This window comes from Manis pentadactyla, chromosome 5 (genome assembly GCF_030020395.1).
Source record: "Manis pentadactyla isolate mManPen7 chromosome 5, mManPen7.hap1, whole genome shotgun sequence".
Taxonomy (NCBI): domain Eukaryota; kingdom Metazoa; phylum Chordata; class Mammalia; order Pholidota; family Manidae; genus Manis; species Manis pentadactyla.
The window spans coordinates 133,813,810-133,830,210 of NC_080023.1; the positions used below are offsets into that span (position 1 = coordinate 133,813,810).

General features: G+C 36.4%; 1 protein-coding gene across 2 annotated transcripts in view; it reads left to right on the top strand.

Moving 5' to 3' along the window:
• The window catches only part of DZANK1 (double zinc ribbon and ankyrin repeat domains 1), a 115,095-nt gene that overhangs the window by 63,423 nt on the left and 35,271 nt on the right, over nt 1-16,401 (top strand). For both annotated transcript variants that reach the window (XM_036892220.2, XM_057502696.1), the window contains 4 exons: nt 137-229; nt 5,773-5,895; nt 6,729-6,893; nt 8,182-8,389. In XM_036892220.2, coding sequence (XP_036748115.2) covers nt 137-229; nt 5,773-5,895; nt 6,729-6,893; nt 8,182-8,389 — 589 coding nt within the window. The remainder of the gene's footprint in view (nt 1-136; nt 230-5,772; nt 5,896-6,728; nt 6,894-8,181; nt 8,390-16,401) is intronic.

Below are 16,401 nucleotides of genomic sequence, written 5' to 3' on the forward strand. Positions count from 1 at the left end.
ATGTTGGAATATTTCCTAAACCAACCCAACCTCAGGGCATGGGTGTTAAAACAGGCTCTAAAGCTGGCTGATTGGCTGAAAGACTGCTTGATGATTTCTTTGCACAGAGGAACATGTATTATTCTCTGTTTTCAAGGAGAAAGTTATCTGCCGCACCTGTGGCACGGGCAATCCTGCCCATCTGGAATACTGTGTCACCTGCGAGGGGGCCCTGCTTTCATCACAAGAGGTAGGTTGACTGCATGTGCCAGTCCTGTGTATATTTAGTGACTGCTAAATGTTCAATGTTGATGATAATCAATAAATATAATCTTCAGAGGGGCATACTCCCCATAACAGGGGAGCTGGACAAGGTATCTTTTAAGGTTGTATCAAATTACTGACAGTCTAAGACTAGTTGATTTAAAAGAATCCTTTTTGTTCCAAGCTTTACTGAAGTATAATTTATGTGCAGTAAAACTCACCTACTTTAACTTTAGTGTTTAAAGAATGTTGGCAATTATTTATAGTCATTTTAACCACCACCACAAAACAATTCCATTCCCCTAAAAAATTTTCCTGTGCCCCTTTGCAGTTGAGCTCCTCCCATGACCACCAGCCCCAGAAAATGCTGATCTTTTTTGACATAATGGTTTTGACTTGTACAGAAGTATGTAGCTTTTTGTGTTTGATTTCCTGCACTTAGCTTAATGTTTTGAGGTTCATTCATGCTGTTGCATTCATATTTTTTTCATTTTGATGGTAGTATTCCACAGTGTGGACATACCACAACTGACTGATCCACTCATCACTTCACGGGCATTTGTGTTGTTTCCAGTTTGGGGATATTTTAAATAATGTCACTTTGAACATTCATGTGCAAATCTTTGTGTGTACATAGTTTTCATTTCTCTTGGGTAATACCTTGGAGTATGATTACTGGATCCTATCTAAGTTCATATTTAAGATTAGGAAGATGGTGCCATATGTTTTCCCAAACAGCTGCACTGTTTTGCATTCCCACCAGCAATATCGGAAGGTTCATTTCTCTATCTCATCACTAATATTATCAGGCATTTTATTAATGACATTCCTTTTTTGCCATTTTAATGTCTGTAGGATCTGTAGTGACATCCCCTTTCAGTCCTGATGTTTGTAATTTGTGTTCTCTCTCTTTCTCCCTCCGTCCTTCTTTCCTCTCACCCTCTCAAAAGCTAGAGACTTATACATTTCATTGATCTTTCCAAAACACAAGCTCTGGTTCATTGATTTTCTCTAGTTTTTGTTTCCTTTAAAAATTTTTTTCATCTTTATTGTTTCCTTTTTTCTCTTTGCCTTGGGCTTTGATCTTCTTTTCAAAATTTCTTAAGGTGATAACTCATTAAATTTTCTCTCCTTTTCTAACATAAATTATAAATTTATTAATAAGAACTTCTTGAGCAACATCCCACAAATTTATGTAAGCTATAGTTTCATTATAGTTCAGTTCAAAACATTTACTAATTGCTCTTATGATTTCTTCTTTGACCTATGATTTATTTGTAGATTGGTTGTTTAATTCCCAAGTATATGGGGTTTCCTAATTATGTTATTGCCAGTGATTTATAATTTGATTTCATTATAATCAGATAACACACTATATATTTCAGCTATTTTAAATTAATGAGACTTGTTTTATGGTCCACTATATAGTCTAACCCTGAAAATATACCAGGTACACTTGAAAAGAATGTGTTTTCTATTATTATGATTATAATATTCTATAACTATCAAGTAAGTTAAAGCAGAATGTTGCACAGACAGATCTTATATGTCTTATCAATATTATCTAATTGCTCTAGCAAATGCTGAGTAGGGTATTAAAACCTTCAACAATGATTCTGTAATTGTTTACTTCTCCCTGTAATTCTGTCCATTTTTACATCATGTATTTTGTCAGGCATGTAAATATTTTTGATTGTTATGTATTCCTGGTGAATTTAAAACTTTTATGGTCATACATGTCTCTCATAAACCATTTGTTTCTAAAACCTATTTTATCCTAAATTGTTAGAGCCACCCCAGCCTTCTTATTTTTATTGTTTGCATGGACTATGTATTTACTTTCAGCCTCTATAGCTGGCTCTTGTCTGTGGCTTGCATGTGGTTGTTTTTTCTTTTTTGTAAATCCTTTGAGGCAATTTCTGTCTTTTAAGTAGAAGGTTTAGTTCATCAAAGTTACTGTAATTACTGATGTAGTCAGGTTTTGATCTACCATTTAATTATTTGATTTTCTATCTGTTTTGTTATCTTTGTCCCTACTTTCCTGCCTCTTTTGGGTTATTTGAATACTTTTAGAATTCCATTTTAATTTTCGTTTTGGTTATTTTAATTGTATTTATTGGCATTATTTTTTTAGTAGTTCCCATAGTGATTAAAATGTAGATGTTTGACTTTTTATAGTCTAATTAGTTATTATTGGACCACATCAGGTAAAAACACAGAAATCTTGCAACCATATAGGTTCATATCCCTCTCCCCTGTCCTTTATGTTACAGTTGTATATATTACTACACCTATGTACATTCTAAGCCCTATGAAAATGTTGTAATTTCTTCTTTAAACAATTATATGGTTTATAAAGAAGAGGAAAAAAGCAAAAAGATAAAAACCTGTTTTTGTACTTATGCGGGTATTTACAATTTTTGATGTTTGTTACCCTTTTCTGAAGATCCAGTTTTCTCTCAAATATCATCTCCCTTCAAACAGAACTCTATCATTTCATATAGTATAGGTCTGCTGGTAATGAGCTCTCATAGTTCTCTTTTATCTAAAAATTTCTTTTTCACTTTCATTCTGAAAGGGTAAGTTTGATAGCTATATAATTTTGGTTTGACAATAACTTCCTTTCAAAACTTTAAGGATGTTCCATTCTCTTCTGTCTTCCATGGTTTCTAATCAGAAGTTGGATGTTAATCAGATTGATGTTACCAAAAAGGTGACGTGTCATTTTTTTCTTGCTGCTTTTAAGATTTGCTTTTTATCTTTGGTTTTCAAAGAGTTGGCTAAAATGCATGTCAGCGTGAGCTTCTCGGTGATCATTCTAGTTGGTGTTCATTGAGCATTTTATAACTGTAAATCTCTGTCTTTCATCAACTTTGGGAATTGTTCAGCCATGATTTCTTTAATGATTTTTCTACTCTACTCACCATCTACTCTCCTTAGATTCCATGCACATATCTGTTGAATTGGTTGATATAATCCAATAGGTCCCTGATGTTTTGCTCGTTAAAATTTTTTTCTTTTCTTTACATTGCATATAATTTCGATTCACCTATGTTCAAGCTCACTTACCCTTTATTATCTCCTTTTAGCTAGTAAGTATATCCAGTAAATATTTTATTTCAAATATTGTATTTTTCTGTTCCAGAATAGTTACTTCTTTCTCTTTCTCTACTGAAATCCTATTCCCCAGCTTCAGTTTCCTGGTTCTAGTAGCTGGAAATACTGCCCTTTACCCACCATTTCACTTGCTCTGTGCTGACAGGCCTTAGCCCCAGGCTAAAAGGGACCTAACTCTGTATACTTGTGTGCACTTCCTACAGGAGTCTCTCTGCTCCTGTTCATTCTTCATGCATTATGAGCAGGTTTTATAGTTATTTTCTGGATAGGAATCATTTGGTATGGTCTTACTCTGTCACTACCACAAAGAAAATCTGTATAGTTTTTTTTTAAAGGTGATTTCTATAATGACTTTGTGTTTCTCTTTCAGAACTGAAACTAAAAACACACTAATGATCTGGCAAACTTAATATGAAAGCCAATTTATTCCCAAATCAAATCTAATGCAATTTTAGGGTAGTCTTTTGTTGATTGCTATTTATCTCTGTGACTTAATGTGGTTTCAGACTTCATGTCACTCTCCCATCATGAAATTACACTTTATAATCTTTATAATTTTCCAGGGCACCAGAGAGAAAAATATCTTGAGAAAACATAAAAATAGAAAACAATGGTACTTGGAAATTCTTGGAATGATTTTGCTGATAAAGTCAACTAAGTTGCCAAGCAAAAGATTTATTTTCTCAGATGTTCTAAACACCTTACATAAATAGTAAAATAATTCAAATTGATTTTATTTACTGTCAATGATGTAACTGTTTCTGGGTCTCACCTACCAACAAACTTGCAGGAACAATTCCAAAATTGAATTAGTTTCCAAACTGTATTTCTGTCTGAGTGGTAGATCTGAGTTTAGCTGTCAGTTAGAATCTTTATCTTCGAAGTACCATAGAAGGAACAGTGTCTGTTCAGTCTGATAGCAGCTTTATGTACTTTTTTGTTTAGCCTTAATATGAATGGGGTAAGATAACTTTTCGTTCTTTAAAAAATCCACTTGAGCAGTAGATGCATTTAAATGGAAGATCTGAAGGTTTTATATTTAGAGATTTGGGCCAGCAAGTTTTATTTCAAAACCTTATTTTAACATTCGGGTAAATTGAAATTTAAGTCTGAAGCAAAAGTGTGCAAGGGTTTCTCTTTTGATTTACACCAAGGAGTCTCCCTCTAATTGCTCAGAAATGAGATGAACATGAGTGTACACAGAGAATCATCTTTCTCGGTCTCGGTGGATTTTGGGGGCTGATGTAGCTTCTTTCTGGCTAGATGCCTATTTTAAGATAACAAAATAGTCGCTGAAGTAAAACAGGATACAGCTAGGTGAATAAAGGTGCCTAAAATATTGGTCTAGGAGGAAAAACTCACTATAGAAAACATTTTCCCTAGTGTACACATTCTTAGCAGTACACATGTTTAGTTATCAGTTGAATCAATAATTCATTGATTGATGATAGTCAATCAATGATAGTCCCTTCTCTTAAAGAAATCAGGACCTGGTGGAAAGCAAGATGAGAAGGGCAGGAAGCCAACACGTGGAGCTTGACCCTGTGCTAATCATTCCTACATACTTAACTGGCGTTAACCATCTGAACCACCGCCCCCCCGGATCTGTGTAAGGAAGATCCGTGGTATTGAAGAGGCTGCATGGAGTCATGGATAAAAGTCAGGATTTAGAGTTGGATGGCCTGGGTTCAAATCTTGGGTCTCACCCTCCTTGTGCTTCAGTTTCCCTTCCCTGTAAAACAGAGGTGATGATGGCACCATCCTCGCATGTCTGTCGTGTGGTTTGATGTGAGGGTCCGGGGGCAGCAGTCAGAACACTGCCTGCACATAGCGGATTATCAGGTAGCAGTGACAAATACTATCATCCCATTTGTTTGACGAGAAAATCTCTTACCAGGCAATAGCAAGCAAGAAGTGGGAGCAAAGATTCTAACCCAGGCCTACCTAACTGCCTTTAGGAAATCCCCATGAACTGCTTCCGACTCCCTTCCCAGAATAGAAGAATTCTTTTATGTCAGGAGTGGAAAATAAATTCACATTTCCAGATGGAGACCAGAATCCTACAAGATATAAGACAAACCTCAATAATGACACCTTCGGTAGCTCATCTCTCCTTCATTGTTTCATCAGTATTGTCATAGCACATCAACCATGGGCTTGCTACCCTTGGGATTAAAAGTACTGAGGAATATCAAGATACATGAGGCACCCATTTCATCAGCTCACTATGAAGGAATTCGTGCTCTTTATACTAATTTATTAATTGGTGAAGCGCATCTTAATTTTATTCTTTTGGGCAAAAATACCTTATTTCCAGGGCTTGCATTGATTTACAGCTTTTTTTTTCCTTTTCTGGATTGTGTGTTGGGTGGGAGAGCATTGATCTGCCTATAAATGCCATATGTTCACCAGTCCAGGTGCAGTGGAGATAAAGCTCCTCCTCTGCCCACCCAGAGAGGGGAGACCATGTCCTGCTCCAAATGTGGTCACCGCAATCGCCGGGAGGCTCGCTTCTGTGACTGGTGTGGAGCCAAGGTGGGTATGTTACCCCGGGGCTGTTTTGTGCTGAGTGCCTCCCTCCATCCTAGGGAGAGCCAGGCTCCTCCACTGCCTCACAGAAACCACTTCTCAGGACTTGGGTACTAGCACCTATTTACCTAAGCACCTGGAGACAGAGATAATTAATTCTCTAAAATTGAGAATGTTCTCTCATTGCTGTTTTAATTTGCATATCTTTGAAGTTAAACTTTTTCACTCATTTATTGACTACCAGTATTTATTTTTATGAATTGTCTGCTAACCTTTTTAATGAAACACTCAAAATTATTTATCTGAGTATGTGTTGCATGTAAATAATACGAAAGGTTTAGTGTGAAGGGTTAGTCTCCCTTCATCCTAGTTTCACCGCTCCTGTCCCCAGAAGCAGTCACCATTGCCCAGGTTCTGAGGTGGTGTTTCAGCCATTCAGTGCATTAATAAGTAGAGCGCTAGTTTAATATGAACACTGATCTAGTTCTTTTCACATAGCATCATATCTTGTTAGTAACCTCCTCATTCTTTTCAGTGGCCTCATTCATTCCACTGTCTATATGTACCATGATACATGTAGGCCATCCTCTGTTGCTGAACATTTAGGTTGGTTCACTTATCTCCTCTAAAACCACAGTCCTGCAGGACAATAATCTTGGATATACTTCCTTGTATACTTGTCCATCTTTAGGATAAATTTTAGAAGATAGAATTGCAGGGTCAAAGGGGATGGGCATATGTTATTTTGATGACTGGAGATTATATGGTATAGGAATAATTTATATAGGAAAACTATGAGTAATACTCATGAAAATATAAAAATATGTTCAATCCTTTAGCCTGGCATTCCTGCTTGCTACTCTGTTTGCCCTAAATGTGGGGCCAGCAATCACCCATCTGCCCGGTTCTGTGGCTCCTGTGGTATTTATGTGAAGTCCTTGGCAAAACTTAGCATGGACAAGAGCCTGTCTCTAGCTGCTGGAGGACCTGGCTCTTTGGCTGAGGTAAGGCCTTCACTGTAGTCAGAACTGGTGCTCAGGAAAAGATTATAACTGAGTTTGTACACTCTACCTTGTGAATCAACCCTGGGAAAGAGAGCCAAAACATTTAGACCTTTCACATGGACTTTGAGCTAGATGTGAAAATTACTTCAATCAATATAGGTTTTACACACACAAGTGATTTCTTCAGAATTCAAAGATGTAAATATGCATTTACCCATAATAGTTTGAGGTCTAATTGCATATGCAAGGCAATAAAAGTAATGTATTAGGCAGAAGTGGATTTAAAATACATGAGATAGAATGTATTTATCTTGAATTTCTTACATAGCATACCATGAACTTTTCTCCATGCCCTTTTATATTTTAGAAAATTTTCATCGGGTATATAAAACTGCTTCTGCCATTTATAACAACTGGGCAAAGTTTGAGAAAAACCTCAGAAGTTTATTTTCAGAAGGATTTAATCTCTTCTTAATACCTTTTTTATGAATTTCTCTAAGCCATATAAGACGTCAGGTTTCTTCTTAGCTCTTCATTAAAATTTGAAGATTGATAATTATTGGAATGCACATGCACTCAGCAGCTTCTTTCATATTTAGGGAGTTCTTGGCTTTCTTAACCTGATTGAAAGATTTATAGATTGGGACTGCCAATAACCTGTAAGGTACCTTTGTACACATGAGGTAAAGGTATTCTTTTCTCAAGGCACTTACTGCCATCTGTTGGGAATAGATTGCAATATACTTATTTTGTTAGACATTTTCATCCATATACCAGAAAAATTGTCCTAGTAAATATGCAAATATAAGATGTCCTCTATGTGAATGTTACCCCTTTAGAAGCAGTGCTGTTGTGCAGTGCACAGCCTGTACAGCCTTACATGGCAGTCCTCTCAAGTCCCCAGATCCAGTTGCAGGAGAGTATCTCAGAGAAAAAATTGGTGCCCAGTGGTGGAGTGTGTGGATGGACAGTAAAGTCTATGCTCCATTGGACTTAGTGCTGAAAGATAGATTTCTTCCAGGCCTCAGGCAGGAGGACAGGGAACATCAGTTGATTTTGCTGAATTTGAAACAGTAAATGGCCAAACGGATGAGGCTGGCTTTGGGGATCACACTGGGAGTTGCTGGGAAAGACAGAAGCAAGGAATATGAGGCAAGGTCTGACAACCTCTTTTAGTTCAAAGCACAGTTTTTTGGAGATACTTTTATTTCTGATTTGAATTGTTTTCTATGAATAATATGAAGATTAATTAAATTCTAGTATTTTATGTTTTCTGCCTTGCTCAAAGCCCCGATCTGCCTGGCAGTTCCTGAGTGTTCCTTTGACCAGACCTGATGCTGGCCCTAAGAAGGACGTAGGCACACAGACCACTGGCCTGTTCTACCCATCTGGCACAGTACTAGCCAAAAAGGAACTGGAAATGGTTTCTGAAAAGCAGAGACAGGAGGAAATGAGTGACCATAAGCCTCTCCTCACAGCCATCAGCCCAGGGCGAGGTGAGGGGAAAGATACACTTTCTTGTCCAGAGGGAACTCACTTTTTCTCTGAAAGAAAATCTTATTTTTTCTTACGTTAGATTTATTTCTCTATATAAGAAGTTCCATTTTTCCCCTCCAGGTAATTTTCCTTTGATGAATAATAGCTCTTCCTTAAACTTCTAGTGCTGTGATGTTAGACCCATAATGCCATTGTCTAGTTTGTAAATCAAATAACACAGAAGGATTTCTATTATTATCATAGAAATATTGTTAGTCTGTGTTGTTTTTGTTTGTCGGCCATTCTCTCTTTTTTTGTACTGTGGTAAGATTCACATAACAAAATTTACCTTTTAATCATTTTAGAGTATACAATTCAGTAACATCTAGTACATTAGCAATATTGTACAACCATCACCACTTGCTATATCAGAACACTTTCATCACCCCAAAAGTAAACCCCATACTCTTTAAACAGTCATTCCCCACATCTCCCACTCTAAGGGCTTAGCAACCATGAACCTACTATCTTTATGGATTTGCCCATCCTGGGCATTTCATATAATAAATGGAAGCACATAATATATGGTTTTTTTGTGACTGGCTTCTTCCACTTAGTGTAATATTTTTAAGATTCATTTCGTAGCATGTTTCAGTACTTCATTAATTTATAGTTTAATAATATTCTGTTGTAAGAGTAAATGATATTTTGTTGATATATTCAGCAATGATCATTTGAGTTTAGTCCACCTTTTGGCTATTATGAATAATGCTGCTGTGAATAATCATAGGTGTTTTCTGTGGATGTATGTTTTTATTTCTCTTGGGTATTTACATAGGAGTATAATTGTTGGGTCAAATGGCAACATTATGTTTTCTTTATGAGGAACTTCAAGAATGTTTTCCAAAGTGGCTGCACTATTTACATTCTAACTAGCAGTGTATGAGGTTTATTTCTTCACATCTTTGTCAACACTTATTATCTCACTTTTTCATTACAGCCATCCTAGGAAGTACGAAGTGATAGCTCACTATAGTTTGATTAGCATTTCCCTGATGACAAGTAATGTTGAGAGTCTTTTCATGTGCTTGTTGGCCATCTGTGTATCTTCGTTGGAGAAATGTCTATCGAGATCCTTTGTCCACTTGTAAATCTGGTTGTCTTTTTGTTATTATGATGTAAGGGTTCTTTATATATTCTGTATACTAGATAGACTCTTATCAGATATTTAATTTGCAACTATGTGTTACTATTATATAGGTTGTCTTTTAATTTTTCAAATTGGAATAAAGTTGAAATACAATATTACACTGGTTTCAGATGTACAACATGGAGCCTCAATAATTACATGCTTTACTAGATGCTTGCCACGATAAGTGTAGTTATCCATTACCCTACCAAGGTATTACAATTATTATTGGTTATATTCTCTATGTTGTACTTCTATTCCTGTAACAAACTTACTGTACAATTTGCAGTTTGTACCTTTTTATCCCCCACCCCCACCCAATGGTAACCAACAGTTTGTTGTCCATATTTGTGGCTATATTTCTTTTTTGTTGGTGTGTTTTGCTTTTTAGATTCCACATGTAATTAACATCATATGGTATTTGGTATTTGTCTTTCTCTGCCTTGTTTATTTCACTTAGCATGATACCCTCTAGGTTCATTCATGTCACAAATGGCAAGATTTCCTTCTTTTTTATGGTTAATACTGTTTTTTTTATTAAAATTTCATTGATATACAAACTTATGAAGGTTTTATATGAACAATATTGTGGTTTCAACATTCACCCATATTATCAAATCCTCACCACTGCCCATTGCAGTCACTGTCCATCAGCATAGTAAGATGCTATAGAGTCACTACTTATCTTCTCCATACTATACTGCCTTCCCTGTGACCAGCCCTTCTCCCTCCCTTCCCACCCACCCTTCCCAGCCCCTCCCCTTTGGTAATCACTAGTCCCTTCTTGGAGTTTGTGGGTCTACTGCCTATTTTGTTCCTTCAGTTTTGTTTTGTTTTTATATTCCACCAAGTGAGTGAAGTCATTTGGTACTTGTTTTTATGGTTAATATTCTATTTTGTATATGTACCATATCTTCTTTATCTATTCATCTATCAGTGAATACTTGGGTTGCTTCCATATCTTTGCTATTGTAAATAATGCTGTAGTAAACCTAGGAGTGCATATATCTTTTTGAATTAGTGATTTTGTTTTCTTTGGGTAAATTCCCAGAAGTGGAATTGCTGGGTCATATGGAATTTCTGTTTTTAGTTTTTTGAGGAACCTCCTCACACTTTCCACAGTGGCTGGATGAATTTACATTCCCACTAACAGTGTAAGAGATTTCCCTTTCTTCTACATTCTTGCCAACACTTGTTATTTCCTGTCTTTTGGATAGTAGCCATTTGACTGGTGTGAGGTGATACCTCAATGTGGTTTTAATTTGCATTTCCCTGATGATTAGTGATGTGGAGCATCTGTTCATGGGCCCGTTGATCATCTGTATGTCTTCTTTGGAAAAATGTCTATTCAGGTCCTCTGCCCAATTCTAAATTGGATTATTTGTTTGTTTTTTGGTATTGCGTTGTATGAGTTCTTTATATATTTTGGATAATAGCCCCTTATCAGATATATCATTTACAAATATATTCTCCCATATGGCAGGTTATCTTTTTGTTTTGTTGAGGATTTCCTTTGCTGTGCAGAACCATTTTAGTTTGATGTAGTCACACTTGTTTATTTCTGCTTTTGTTTCCTTTGCCCGGGGAGATGTATCTAGAAAGAAATTTCTCATGCTGACATTCATGAGATTCTTGCCTATGTTTCTTCCAAAGTGTAATGGTTTCATGTCTTACATTAAGTTGTTAATCCACCTGGAGTTCACTTTTATGTATGGTGCAAGACAGTGATCTAGTTTCATTCTCTTACATATAGGTGTCCAGTTTTCCCAACACCATTTATTGAAGGAACTGTTTTTCCCCATTGTATATTCATGGCTCCTTTGTCATATATTAATTGACCATGTATATGTGGGTTTATTTCTGTGTTCTCTATTCTGTTCCATTGATCTATGGGTCTGTTCTTATGCCAGTACCATACTGTTTTAATCACTGTAGCTTTGTAGTAGTGCCTGAAATCAAGGAATGTGGTATCCCCGCTTCATTCTTTCTCAAGATTGCTTTGGCTATTTGGGGTCTTTTATGGTTCTATATACATTTTAGGATTCTTTGCACTAGTTCATTGAAAAATGCCATGGTATTGTGATAGGGATTACATTGAATCTGTAAATTGCTTTGGGCAGGATGGCCATTTTGACAATATTAATTCTTCCTATCCATGAACATGGGATAGATTTCCATCTATTTGTGTCTTCTTCAGCTTCTTTTCTGAGTGTCTTATAGTTTTCAGAGTACAGGTGTTTCATCTTCTTGGTTGGGTTTATTCCTAGTTATTTTATTCTTTTTGATGGAATTGTTCTCTTGATTTCTTTTTCTACTAGTTTGTTGTTAGGAATGTAACAGATTTCTTTATATTGATTTTGTATCCTGCAACTTTGCTGAGCCCATTTATTAGTTCCAATAGTTTTTTGGTGGAGTTTTAGGGTTTTCTATACATAATATCATGTTATCTTAAAATAGTGACAGTTTTACTTCTTCATTACCAATTTGAATGACTTTTACCTCTTTTTCTTGTCTGATTGCTATGGCTAGGACCTCTAGTACTGTGTTGAATAAAAGTGGTGAGAGTGGGCATCCTTGTCTTGTTCATGATCTAGAGGAAAAGATTTAGGCTTTTCCCATTGTGTATGTTGTTAGCTGTGGGTTTGTCTTATATGGCCTCTATTATATAAAAGTATATTCCTTTTATACTCACTGGGTTCAAAGTTTTTATCATAAATGGATGTTGAATTTTGTCAAATACTTTTTCAGCATCTTTTGAGATTATCAAATGGTTTTTATCCTTCCTTTTCTTAATGTGATGTATTATGTTGATTGATTTGTGGGTATTGTACCATCCTTGCATCCCTGGAATAAACCCCACTTGGTCATGATAAATGATCCTTTTGATATATTTTTGAATTCAGTTTGCTAATGTTTTGCTGAGGATTTTTTTGTGTCTGTGTTCATCAGGGATACTGGTGTGTAGTTTCCTTTGTCTGTAGTGTCTTTGTCTAGTTTTGGTTAGAGCAATACCAGCCTCATAGAATGAGTTTGGAAGCATTCCCTCATCTTCTATTTTTTGGAATACTTTAAGAAGGAAGGTATTAGCTCATCTTTAAATGTTTGGTAGAATTCACCCATGAAGCCATCTGATATTGGGCCTTTGTTGGGAATTTTTTGATTTCCAGTTCAATTTTGTTACTAGTAATTGTTCTGTTCATATTTCCTGTTTCTTCCTGGGCCAGTCTTGAAAGATTTTGTGTTTGTGGGAATTTGTCCATTTCTTCTAGGTTGTCTGATTTATTGTCATAATTTTTCATAGAATTCTCTTATAATTCTTTGAATTTTTCTGGTGTCATTTGTAACTTCTTTTTTTTTCAGTTGTGATTTTGTTTATTTGTGTCCTTTGCTCTTTTCTATCTGGCTTAGGGTTTGTCTATTCTGTTTCTCTTCTTGAAGAACCAGCTCATGGTTTCATTGATTTTTTTATTTAGTTTAGTGTTCTCTATTTTATTTATTTCCACTCTGATCTTTATTATGTCCCTCCTTCTACTAATTTAGGGTTTTGTTTGCTCTTCTTTTTCTAGTCCCTTCAGTTGTATTTGAGATTGTTCTTGTTTCTTGAGGTATGCCTATATTGCTAAAAACTTCCCTCTTAGAACCACTTTTGCTGCATCCCACATATTTTGAGCCATTATGTTTCTGTTTTCATTTGTCTCCATGTATTGCTTGATTTCCTCTCTGATGTGTTCCTTGACCCATTGATTACTTAGAAGCATGTTGGTTAGCCTCAGTGTGTTTGTGTTTTCTCCAGTTTTTTTTTCTTTTTGTACTTGATTTCTAGTTTCATACCATTGTGGTCTGAGAAGATGCTTGATACAATTTCAGTCTTCTTAAATTTGTTGAGACTTGTTTTGTGTCCTAATATATAATCTATTTTGGAGAATATTCCATGTGCACTTGAGAAAAATGTGTATTCTCTTTCTTTGGGGTAGAATGTTCTGTATATATCTGTTAAGTCTGTTTGGTCTAATGTGCCATTCAATACCTCTGTTGCCTTTTTTATTTTTTGTCTGGATGATCTATCCATTGATATAAGTATGGTATTAAATTCTTCTGCTATTATTCTGTTGCTGTCAGTTTCTCCCTTTAGGTCTGTTAGTATATTTAGGTCTGGTTTATATATTTAGATGCTCCTATGTTGGGTACATAGATGTTTATCATTGTTATATATTCTTGTTGGGCTGATCCCTTTATCATTTTCTAATGTCCTTTGGTGCCTCTTGTTCCTTTCTTTCTTTTGAAGTCTACTTTGTCTGATAGAAATATTGCAACCCCAGCTTTTTTTTCCATATGTGCATGGTACATCTTTTTTATCCCTTCCATTTCAGTCTGTGTGTGTCTTTAGATCTGAAGTGATTTTCTTGTAGGAAGCAAATAGATGGGTCTTGTTTACTTGCCAATTCTGTCACCCTATGTATTTTGATTGGGGCACTTGGGCTATTTACATTTAAAATAATTACTGATATGTATGTTCTTATTGCCATTTTGTTAAATGTTTCCTCATTTTTATTGTTCTTCTTTGATCCTTTCTTCCTCTTTTGCTCTCTTCTCTTGTGTTTTGTGACTTTCTTTTGTGTTATGGTTGGGTTCCCTTGTCTTTCTTTTTTGTGTATGTATTATAAGTTTTTGGTTTGTGGTTACCATAGGGTTCTTATATGACCTCCTGTGAATATAACAATGTATAAGCTGATGATAAGTTAAGTTTGAACACATTCTAACTACATTTCTCACTCCCTCTCCTCCACATTTTATACATATAATATCTTCTTTTACACCTTTTCTTTAAGTGATTCCCTTAACTAATTTTTATATATAATAGTTTTTGCTACTTTTGTCTTTTAACCTTCATACCTTTTAAGTAATTGATCTACTACCTCTGCAATGTTTGCTTTACCAGTGGAAATTTTTCCTGTTTTTCAATTTCTTGCTTCTATTTAGAGTCTTTTCCACTTAAAGAAAACATCTCTTTGTTTTCTTTAACATCTCTTATAATGCTGGTTTAGTAGTGGTGAAGTTTTTCATTTATCTGTGAAGCTCTTTATCTCTTCTTCAACTCTGGCTGATAACCTTCCTGGGTATAGTATTCCTGGTTGGAGATTTTTTTCTTTTCAGCACTTTGAATATACCATGCCATTCCCTTCTGGCCTGTAGAGTTTCTATAGAAAAATCAGCTGATAACCTTATATAGTTTCCCTTATACATAATTCATTGCTTTTCTCTTGCTACTTTTAAGATTATCCCTTTGTCTTTGATCTTTGACATTTTGATGACAATGTGTTGTGGTGTAGTCCTCCTTGGGATCATCTTGTTTGGAGCTCTCTGTGCTTCTAAGACCTGTAGACTGTTTCCTTACCCAAGTTAGGGAAGTTTTTAGCTATTATCTTTTCAAATAAGTTTCCCACTCCTTTCTCTCTCTCTCCTCCTTCTGGGACTCCTATAATATGCATGTTAGAGAACATTTAATGTTGTCCCAGAGCTCTCTTAGCCTATCCTCATTTATTTTAATTCTTTCTTCCTTCTGCTATTCAGCTTGAGTGCTTTCTATTATTCTATCTTCCAAGTCACTGATCCATCCTTCTGCATCTTCTAGTCTGCTGTTCCTTCCCTCCAGTGTATTTTTAATTAATCCTATTGAATTTTTCAACTCCAATTTTTTTTTTTTAGACTTTCTCTTTGTTGGGGTCCACCTTGAGTTCATTATTGTTTTCTGAAGTTCAGTAAGTATCCTTATAACCATTGCTTTAAACTTTTTCCCAGGCTGGTTGGTTAACTCTGTTTGTTTGTTTCTCTATTTATTAATTTATTTATTTGTCTGTCTATCTATCTATCTGTTTATTTATCTATTTAGCTTGTTCTGTCGTTTGGAGCATATTTCTCTATCTCCTCATTTTGTATGACTTTCTGTGCTCAGTTCTTTGAATTAGTTGAAAGGGCTAACTTTGCTGGTGTTGAAGGATTGGTATTATATAGGAGACTTCCCTATGTAGACTGTGTGTGCCTCATGGTTTTGACAAGCTGGAGACCAAGTAAGTATGAGATGGGCTTTTCCCTGTGTTGGGGCTCCCAGGGCATGGTCTCAGGGGTGTGGCCTTGGAGGACCATTGGAGGGGTTCCTGAGTGAACACCTGTGGATTCTGTGCTGGCAGGGGTGGGTGAGGGGCCAGCAGCAGGTTGGGTACACACTCCAGATGACTCCTGAAGTGGTGCCAGCTGAGTTCCCTGTGCCTCCTCACCCATATGCCGCTGCATTCCCTGGGCCAGTGGAGACTGCTCTGGGGAATTTTTGAGTCAGTGCTCTCCAGGTCTCATTACTGACCAGGGATCTGGACCTGCAAATGCATTCCCGTGCAGTGCTCTGTGGTGTTGCTTTGGCAGCACCAGCCATATAGCAGAATTGTAGACCCTTCCTGTGAGCCAGGGAACTTTCTGGTCTTGCTTATGGGAGCTGGGCTGGTAGACAACAGCAGGCAATGAGGTGGGACTACAGGATCTCCTGCAAGCATGCCTGGGTATGAACATGGTTAGTGTGCTGTCCAGACCAAGTCTGAGATTTGTATAAGCACCAAGATCCTGCTCTTGGCTGCACTAAGATGTGTGAAAGGAGTCCAAATGATGGCACTGGCCAGCTTCTCTGAACCTTGGTTGTCTCCAACAGTTTCCTTGCAAGTAGTAGATATTTAGTTCTGAAACTTAGGTTCTCTCACTTATGGTCCAGCTGCACTTTGAACTGTTTAAAGGCTTTTTTCCTGTGCCCCAGGGCAGGAGGTCAATTCCTGGATCCCTCAGTGATGTCCCTTCCTC